The sequence below is a fragment of the Sphaeroforma arctica genome, assembly GCF_001186125.1.
Source record: "Sphaeroforma arctica JP610 unplaced genomic scaffold supercont1.678, whole genome shotgun sequence".
Taxonomy (NCBI): Eukaryota; class Ichthyosporea; order Ichthyophonida; genus Sphaeroforma; species Sphaeroforma arctica.
The window spans coordinates 31343-42205 of record NW_014039880.1 but is presented as its reverse complement, the minus strand read 5'-3'; the positions used below and the strand labels follow the sequence as shown (position 1 = coordinate 42205).

Genomic DNA, 10863 nt, shown 5'->3' with positions numbered 1-10863 from the left:
ACATGCATGTACGTGTTGTGTGTGTGCGTGTGTGTAATATAAACATGTGGGTTTCCGCCTGATATGAATCTAACACAGGTGTACATGCGTATACATATGTAAATTGAACGTATATGTATGTACGTGTTGTGTGTGTGTGTGTGGTATATAAACATGTGGGCTTCCGCCTGATATGAATCTAACACAGTTATACATGTGTATACATATGTAAAATTGAACGTACATGTATGTACGTGTTGTGTATGTGTTATAGAAACATGTGGGCTTCCGCCTGATATGAATCTAACACAGGTATACATGCGTATACATATGTAAAATTGAACGTACATGTATGTACGTGTTGTGTGTGTGTGTGCGTGTTTGACATATATACATGTGGGCTTCCGCCTGATATGAATCTAACACAGCCGTACATGCGTATACATATGTAAATTAAACGTACATGTATGTACGTGTTGTGTGTGTGCGTGTTTATTATATAAACATGTGGGCTTCCGCCTGATATAAATCTAACACAGCCGTACATGCGTATACATATGTAAATTGAACGTACATGTATGTACGTGTTGTGTATGTGTGTGTTATATAAACATGTGCGAAAGGGTGTGTATGCGTGTGTGTGTGGGAGGATCCGCCAAGACGTCACGAAACAATACACGGGGCACCCTGTGCGTGCTCAGTTGTTCGCCCCTCCAGAACTAATCTTAGACCACGGCCATATCCAGCATATCGACGCATTCATACACACACCCATATCCAGCATATCGACGCATTCATACACACACCCATACATCCGCAGACACATAAACGCGTACAACATACACACCACATACATACATCCATATATCTGCAGACACATAAACACGTACAACATACACACTCATGACACAAACACTGGCAGATATACTACACACACCCTCAGCCTTCAACAGCCACTCCTGGTTGAGCTGAGTCCACATCTGTGTCTTGACTTGCACCTCTCCGTTGGTTAACAACATGTTGTGAATCTCTCCATCGTCGACATCGTCTAAGTTGTCTGGATCGTCCGCTGATAGCAGAACGCAAAGGAAGTTAGAGACACCCAGCATGTGATCGTTATGGATAGAGACGGTAAAGCGTAGTCACGTGGATCACTGGCGTATGATTCAAAGAATGGAATAGGTAGGCGGCTAAACGCACCCACAAAAACACGGTGTCATGAAACATATAGCTACAGACAAGCATGTCAGTGAAATCCGGTATCATGCCAAGCGAGTGTTTGGCTGTGGCTATATATGAGCTATCGCCAGCACAGACAGGTGATGGAAACTCGGCCGCGCCAGGTCCGATCGGTGCGTCAATATAAAAAGTAGCTAGGTGATCATATATTTCTGTAATACTACGTAAAGTAGCTAAGGGATCATATAAATATATATATATACCTGTAATACTACGTACAGTAGTTAAGGGATCATATATATACCTGTAATACTATGTACAGTAGTTAAGTTATCATTATATATACCTGTAATACTAAGTAAAGTAGCTAAGTGATCATACATATACCTGTAATACTACGTAAAGTAGCTAAGTGATCATATATATACCTGTAATACTACGTAAAATAGCTAAGGGATCATATATATCTGTAATACTACGTACAGTAGTTAAGTAGACATTATTTTATATATATGACCATGTTGTATTTGCATAGACTAAATCAGCAATATCAATATATACGCAATTAGCACTGATAAGAATAATACAAATGAACAAAGGGCTGTGGCATCTGAGTTGTACACATATACAAAGTTATATAGAAGGCCAGCACAGGCTCTGTAGAAGACGAGTATACACACACACACACACATTACACACATACACACACACACGTACATACAAACACACACACACGTACATACACACATCGCACACACACACACGTACATACACACATCGCACACATACACACACACACACGTATATACACACACACACACACGTACATGCACACATATACACACATACATATATCCAGCTTAGGTTTTAGTGCCGCTGCCGATGCGCGCTTCACGGGTGCGATGGTGCCGTTTCGATTAGGCTTGTCACGGATCCACTCGATGGCCAATACACTGTCCATTTCCATGGCTATACTTTCTGCGTCTGTGATGGTCTGTGGCAATTGTACGGACATCCGCTCAGTCTTGAGAAGGTATCCGAGTACAGGTCACTTGCATACACGTACACTGTTTCTACGCATGTATACATACACACCTTCTGCACATGTACACATAAAATCTTCAATAAATGGACATACACACCTCCTGCACATGTACACATAAAAATCTTCAGTAAATGGACATATACACACCTTCTGCATATGTACACATATACTCCCTCTACGCATGTACACATACACACCTTCTGCGCATGTACACATACACACCTTCTGCGCATGTGCACATACACCTTCTGCGCATGTACACATATACTCCCTCTGTGCATGTACACATACACACCTTCTGCGCATGTACACATACACACCTTCTGCGCATGTACACATACACACCTTCTGCGCATATACACATATGCTCCCTCTACGCATGTACACATACACACCTTCTGCTCGTGTACACATACACACCTTCTGCGCATGTGCACATACACCTTCTGCGCATGTACACGTATACTCCCTCTGCGCATGTACACATACACACCTCCTGCGCATGTACACATATACTCCCTCTACGCATGTACTCATACACACCTTCTACGCATGTGCCCATATACACCTTCTGCACATGTACACATGAAAATCTTCAGTGAATGGACATATGCACATCTTCTGCACATGTACCCACATACTCCCTCTACGCATGTACACATAAACACCTTCTTCGCATGTACACATATACTCCCTCTACGCATGTACACATACACACCTTCTGAACATGTACACATATACTCCTTCTGCGTATGTACACATACACACATACACCCCCTCTGCGCATGTGCACATACACCCCCTCTGCGCATGTGCACATACACACCCTCTGAGCATGTGCACATGCACACATACACACCCTCTGAGCATGTGCACATACACAGCTTCTGTGCATGTGCACATACACACATACACAGCTTCTGCACATATACACATACACACCTTCTGCGCAATGATGGCCTGTTGTCTGGCCTTGATGAAGGAGGGAGGGTCTGCGTCTCGCTCTAAGTCTACCAACATGAACTCTTCCAGGGACAAGCCCCCACTCTCTGTCTTAGCAAACTCCTCTAACCTATTTTGGATGGTTTGGTTGTAGACGTTGACATTGTCCACTACATCCTTCATTGTGCGGCTGTGTGTGTAAAAGTGTCGTATTTATATAAGGTGTAAATCTCTGAAAGCAACGAGGGCCTACGGCAACAAAAAAATACGACATACATTTAATTTACCAACACTTCAATGACGGTCGTCTATCTCCTAAATCAAACTCGTTAATAGTTCACAGTGGCCGACATCTCGTTTACAAACACAAACACTTCACTGGACAGTACTGAGTTAATTGGTGTACAAATGACCCGCAGATACGCCTGCTTCATCAGATACATGCCTGACATACATTTAATTTACCACCACTTCACTAAACAATGCTGAGTTAATTGGTCTATAAATGAACTGTAGATACGCCTGCTGCATCAGACACATCACTGACATACCTGAAATTGTGCATCCTCGCCGCCAAAAGCAGCGCAGCGCCACACAGACCTATAGGTCTCCTGCCCAGATGGATCCAATCACGTTTCATACGTTGGATGATGCGATTAGCAGTCTCTTCCACAATATCAATCTTACTACCGAACTCCATCTTGAGCGCATATCTGTGAATGTACAGACAAGGGTCTGCGAGAGTGTGTATGTGTGAATGTACAGATAAGGATTTGCGAGAGAGTGTGTGTGTGAATGTACAGGCAAGGGTCTGCGAGAGAGTGCGTGTGGGGGTAGGGCGAGTGGGCGTCCCATCTGCTGTTGTAAGCATACCCTAAAATCTTAAAACCGTGATAGAACAACGGCGTGTGCTGTGCATAGTGTGTTAGAAGTCGTCAAAGAGCCACAAATACAAGTACATAATCTGTGACATATCAATGCTAAGACTATATGGTGTGTCGGGCTACAGGTCTGGCGCAGAAGAGTCTGCTAGTACTTTAGTAGAGGGTACCAGTCATGCACAGCTGAGCACAAAATAGGCAGCATACAGATACGCAGGAGTGCGTGAGAATACTACACACACACAAGATATACCACACCAACTGATGTACTACACACAGACACGATATACCACACCAACTGATGTACTACACACAGACACGATATACCACACCAACTGTTGTACTACACACAAACACGATATACCACACCAACTGTTGCACTACACACAGACACGATATACCACACCAACTGTTGCTTTACACACAGACACGATATACCACACCAACTGTTGCATTACACACAGACACGATATACCACACCAACTGTTGTAAGTGCGCCTATTTGTTACGGCATACGAGATATGAAGCGCACGACAGATGTTTACTTAATCTTAACAGGGCAGGAGCGTGGTGCATGTAGACAGACGCTTGTATGTACACTCATGCATCCGAATATATAGATACCATTGACTATACGTACACACTCCTATACGTATAGCATTATGACTGATATGTACACTCACGCATCCGAATATATAGATACCGTAGACTATACGTACACATGCGAGCATATATACCATTATGACCAATACGTACTCATTCGTGCATATAACATTAGAGACATCTCCGGAAAAATTATAGTTTAGATTTTAAGATAGACACTATTGCCGAGGGTGACCCTATACTTAAGAGTCAGAGGTTATAATACGTACACATGCGTACATATAGCAATATGTCTAATACATGCACATGCGTAAATATAGCAATATATCTAATGCAGGCACATGCGAACATATAGCAATATATCTAATACATACTCATGCGCACATATAGCAATGCATCTAATACATACACATGCGTACATATAGCAATTTATATCTAATACATACACATGCGTACATATAGCAATATATCTAATACATACACATGCGTGCATATAGAAATATATCTAATACATGCACATGCGTACATATATCATTATGACTAATACGTATACATGCGTGTATATAGCATTATGACTAATACGTATACATGCGTGTATATAGCATTATGACTAATACGTATACATGCGTGTATATAGCATTAGGTCTAATACGTACACATGCGTGTATATAGCACTAGGTCTATCCACGAACATACCTACAATGGGCAAGTTCTCGATGTGCAGTGCCTGGCACAGCTTCAGGAACACTGCACCCACTATGTACACATTCACTCGCAGGACGTCAGCAAAGTCCAGCAGAATGTGTGAGGTCTCCTCTCTCCTACACACCTAACGTTCACAAAGGGCAGTAGATAGTGAGTGTTAGTACTTGGGACGTTTGTATGAGCGTATACAAGGGTGTATGTGCCTAGTTGTGTACGTATAAAATCTAACGAGCTGGTATTCTTCCTAGATACACGTTTTAGGCAAAAAGTATGATTACAATACTTTGCTATATCGATCGCAACCTGCCAAAATAATGAGCATGCAAGAATGCTATATGGGTGTCTGTATGAAAACATATACGTATAAAGTTGTATAATGTATGCGTGTCTGTATATATATATATATGTGTGTCTTAATATAAGTCCGCTTCCGTGTTCGCCTCGCGATATACTTAAATGATACACCTGGTAGTAATAACCCTGGTAATTACGGCGTGCGTCAGGAATGAGAATCTCTGTGCCCTCTCATATCCTATAGTTCAACAAGCACATATGCGTATGAATATAGGAACATCCTATATTCCTACATTCGTAAGTATAGGCATTAACTCGGATGTGCACCCATATATACACGGCCTTTTCCGTAAGGAAGTGTCTGTTATTTATAGAGGTATGTGTATGGCTGAATATGGATACCAATGCTTATGTGCATGCGAGGGCAAATAGTACACATGATAATAAATGAACTTATTCTATATATATATATATATATATATATATATATATATATACATACCAGATATAAACACGATGCCGCGACATTCCGTGTAGGTCGGCCCTGGGTAAATTTTACACTGAGCGCTAAGCGGTAGTAGTTCTGAGCCATGTCCACGTGATCAGTTTTCAGATTCAATCCAGCTGCAATGCCCTGTATAACTCTCCGACTGTTTGCCAGCGTAACTTCTCTAGAGTTTCTGTATCCGTACTGATTACCGAACGCGGACTTCGAGGAATAAAAATCGTGTGATACTAAGGTACCGATCACCCCCGCACTCCCATTTGCATTCTCCGAGAATTGAATCTCGTTTCTGATTGTTTGCGATTCGATGACAACACCACAGTTGGCGCAATAGCTCTGCCCAGTCGACGATTCGACGAGTGGCTCTGTGCCCGTACATCCCGCACCACAGGTCTTCATCGTTGAGCTGTGCGTTATAGCTTGAGTTACTTTGAGTTATGAATTGCCTATTGCAACGTGTAAGGCATCAGTATCTTAAGGCCAGGAAAATAGTTAACTTCGCCGCAATCACCCATTCGATCTCTCGTGTGGGTGTTTGCTGTCTATGAACTGACAGTATTTACTTCCTGCCTCCCCGTGTCAGTAGTCTCTTAGTCCCTACTAAACAGCCTGATACCAGCTCTTGTCGCACACCACGTGTATCGCAACGCTTCACTGGCAGCAGTCCATCAGAACGACTGGTCATAACTAAAACACGTGGACGTTAGTGATGATACTGATACTGTTCTAAGTAAATACATCCGCAAAGGAAGGCGCTGAAACAAATATACGGCTGTTGGCGTGATCGAACTACTGGTCTACGAGAGGCTCAGGGGATGACCTAGTCATTTGACAATCCGGGACAAACGAACGCCAGTAAACACGCTATTCATAGCCACCCGAATCTATTTATAGAATACAGACCCTGGAAAAATATAGATTCGGGTGGCTATGGAGTATGAATATTTAGCGATCTGTAGAATACCCTGGAAAATCCCTATGGTATACCGTGGGCGTTTCTTTTAAACAAAAGAAGGCTGAAGGCCACAGACACTTTTTTTTTTGGAGAGATTGACCATTGATGTTTTCGCCTTTTTTGATTTTTTTTAACGTTTTGGAAAAATAAATAGTTTTATCATATTTGCTACAGAACATAACCTTCAATTCTGTCGGCTATGATATCCACACATAGTATTTGTGCATGTTCGTCGCACTGAATGCTACAATATATATACTGTTGAATGTTGTTGTCTATGACATGCATGTGTATCGTGAGCTCACAGTTGATGAGATTATGCTGCACCATAATCGTTTCTACTATTGTTTAATCTCTATAAAGTGTGAACTCCTACAAATACGTAAAATTTCAATGTTTCTACTATTTTTTTACCTCTATAGAGTGTGAATAAAATTACAATACACGCGGGCCTCGGCCCTGCTAATCTCGATAGCGCGCCAGTTAGACTTCTCGCCAAATATATCCAAACTCAGTGCACATGCCTTTATACCTGCTCTTCGTCTGGTCTGTGTCTGGGTTGGTTATCAGAGTATAACTTAAATGTCGCATATCAGTTACGTAAGTAGCCCAAGATACAAGGTGTAGTATAGTATCTATGTGTTCTCCAGCAACTACAGCTATAATGGATAGTGTACATGCTCACGGGAGAAAAAATTCACGTACACGCGGCATCGAACTAGTGGTTCACGGAAGAACAGACCAGGAAAAAACTTCAACTCCGAAAATTGAGATAATAAATTTAAATTTGTAACGTGATGGTCTGTCAACGGATTTCTATTGTCTGGGGAGTGGGGACAGTCCTGGGTGAAGTGACTGTAGATCTTTATTTAGCTTTAAAACCCCTACTGCATCCAATTGCAACTATTTAAATTAAAGGGTGAATCTAAACGATTAAAGCCATTCAACGTTAAAGTAAAATAATAAAGTTGACAAAGGGCCGATGTGCCTTGAACGTTGCAATTGGTTTCCACAGTTGGACCATAGGCGCATTTATTTACGTGCTTTTTATAGATATCTCACTTAAGATTATAGGTACATAAATGACTTCACATCCCCTTTAACATATTATTTTTGTAGCCTTTTGCGTACTTTGAAAGACTAATCACTATCAGCAGGAGACGAATTTGGAATTAGACAAATCAATTCGGCTATACCATTGGCTCACGACCTTCAATGTCTCTGCTTTAACGAAAAGCTTTAATCGTTTTAACACGTCCTAATCTGACTCTGGCATGTGCATTATAACTATTCACACCAAACCATCCTTTCAAAAACGTCACTACAGCAAACAGTGCATATGTTCACACGAAAGTGTATGTGCGTGTGTTCGGGATGTAATTACTTGCAGTGCTATGGCTTGACTTTCTCCACACGTGTCTGTGAGACTATAGGCGAATACAGTACACACATGTGCATGTGAGCACGTGGATGAGCGATGGCGTTTACGGTGCTGCGCCGTAAATCGCCGAGATGAATCTATTTCGCCTCAGCGATTTCGAATTTGCATATGCTGTCGTATATGCGACCACCCAAGAGTTCTGCAATCTGTGGTTGAATAGCGTGGCAATAGATTAGAAAGGGGTGATATGCTGTGAGGATAAAATTTAACCTTCACGTGGGTAGCACTACCGATACAAGCCGCCGATGCAGAACCACAGGAGATAAAGACGAAGCTGTAACATAAGTAGAGATACAGAGGAATATGTAACAAAAATGTTGAAATACAGACAAATGTGTAACATATACGTTGAAATACAGACAAATGTGTAACATAAACGTTGCAATACAGACAAATGTGCAACATAAGCGTTGGAATACAGACAATTGTGTAACAAAAACGTTGAAATACAGACAAATGTGGAACATAAACGTTAAAATACAGTTGAATACAAAACATGAAAGTAGAGATACAGAGGAACATCAGAAAGAACTTGTCGAGGTACGATACACCACCGACAGAAGACACAACGGCGGGGCGTGTCACGATGTGCGCCAGCCGCCAGTCAATGCTTTGAGTTCAATACCAACTTACGCAGTGGCAGCAGATGACTACTAAGAACACCGATACTACGACGGAGACAACAGAACACATGCGGAAAGACGATCGATCGTATAGGGTGTATTCAGATGGTACGGGTTATGTCTGAGACACACACAGTGATATACAACCCTCTAGGTAAGTACGTGGCGCGTAGTACATTTCCCGACTTAATATAAGCCGGTTTGGAGAAGGATCGTATACAGAGTATTCAAATGGTATGGGCTATGTCTGACACACACACATTGATATACAATCCTTTAAGTAAGTACGTGGCCTGTCATACCTTGCCCGACTTAATACACGCCAGTTTGAGGCAGTCGATGCTGAAGCTGGCCATGAGATTGGTGTGGATGGTGCGGCCCATCCCCTCGATCAGAAGTAGATCCGCCCCCACACACAGATCGGCTAGCTTGGACTGTCGCAGTGGGGTATGGGTATACGGTTATAGGGTTACAGGGTTCAGAGTGTGGTGTGAGTGTCTGTACAGAGCAGATGGGTTGTACTGCGTGGAGATATTGTGTTGTACGTGCGATTGGAGTGCTTCCTTATCGTCTACCTACAAATGATCTCGAGGTTATACAGTCCGCTTGTAGTAGCTGGGGTGTACATTACCGTCATCCGTAAATCTGGATCTGGGCCATAAGATAGTTGGGAAGGACGGGTGTGGTCTTGTCTATATAGTGGGTTGCATATGAAACTTATAAAAAAAAACTCCAAATATGGCATGTCGCGTTAAAATGGGTGGCCTCCGGAACGAAACGAAACTCCCCGAATGCCCAATAGTGTAATATCCCATTCAGTAACCATTGCCATCGACAAACCGTAAAATCCTAAACCCCTAGACTACGACTGAAGATTAATCGAACTAAACCTATGACTACAACTTAACGTTAACGGGCATCTCCACAGAAGATCAGCAGGCATCACTTTCGGAAATGAAGGATATATACACTTGGACTGTCGCACCCGATTTGTGCATGCGAGTTGACAGACCAAAAAAACTTCGAAAGGGGTTGGTATGTATATAGAAGACTTTGAAATACCTTTAAATACCTACCTCTATACGTAATAGATCCAAGCAAGGTGTGTTCATGCCGCTTGCCGCAAGTTGTAGTTTACCGTCGCTGTGATCAACAGGGACGTGGCAGTGGGGAGAAGGTCAGTGTCTCAGGTATCACGTACAATGCTTCAGGCACAACGGATAGGATGTGGTATTAGTAGATGGAATTTACTACAACACACTACAACACACTACAACACAATACAACACACAATATCACACATTACAACACACTACAACACACTACAACAGCATCCACAGAAGCTGAAGGCTCGTTGTGCACACAGCTCACACACACCACACTACAGGCGATGCGCCTAGCAGCCTGTAACCGTAATATAGGTACATGTAACCAATTGAAAACACACTACCAACATACAGCACACTCACCCAACACACTCACACAACACACAACACACTCACCCCACAAACTAACCCAACACACAACACACTCACCCAAGGGCCTGTGCTAATTAAAACACACTAACAACACACAACACACTAAGCCAAGCGCCTGTCCTAAATAGAAACACACTAACAACACACAACACACTCACCCAAGCGCCTGTGCTAATTAAAACCCACTAACAACACACAACACACTCACCCAAGCGCCTGTGCTAATTAAAAAC

At 42.4% G+C, this 10863-nt stretch overlaps 2 protein-coding genes across 2 annotated transcripts in view; both read right to left on the bottom strand.

Moving 5' to 3' along the window:
* Window positions 1–642: 642 nt before the first annotated feature.
* Window positions 643–6914, bottom strand: SARC_07999 (hypothetical protein; the record flags this gene model as incomplete). Its single annotated transcript, XM_014298038.1, has 7 exons — window positions 6131–6914; window positions 5326–5458; window positions 3697–3880; window positions 3146–3335; window positions 2008–2152; window positions 917–1048; window positions 643–698 (listed from the first exon to the last, which is right to left on the bottom strand). Exons 1-7 carry the CDS (start codon window positions 6530–6532, stop codon window positions 643–645), a joined length of 1242 nt encoding a protein of 413 aa, XP_014153513.1. The 5' UTR covers window positions 6533–6914.
* A 1182-nt stretch (window positions 6915–8096) lies between these two features.
* SARC_07998 (hypothetical protein) overlaps window positions 8097–10863 on the bottom strand; it is a gene marked incomplete at its 5' end in the record, with an annotated part of 5390 nt that continues 2623 nt past the window's right edge. Inside the window, 3 exons of the mRNA XM_014298037.1 lie at window positions 8097–8675; window positions 9455–9586; window positions 10229–10295. Of these exons, the coding sequence (XP_014153512.1) occupies window positions 8607–8675; window positions 9455–9586; window positions 10229–10295 (268 nt within the window). The 3' untranslated portion in view covers window positions 8097–8606. The remainder of the gene's footprint in view (window positions 8676–9454; window positions 9587–10228; window positions 10296–10863) is intronic.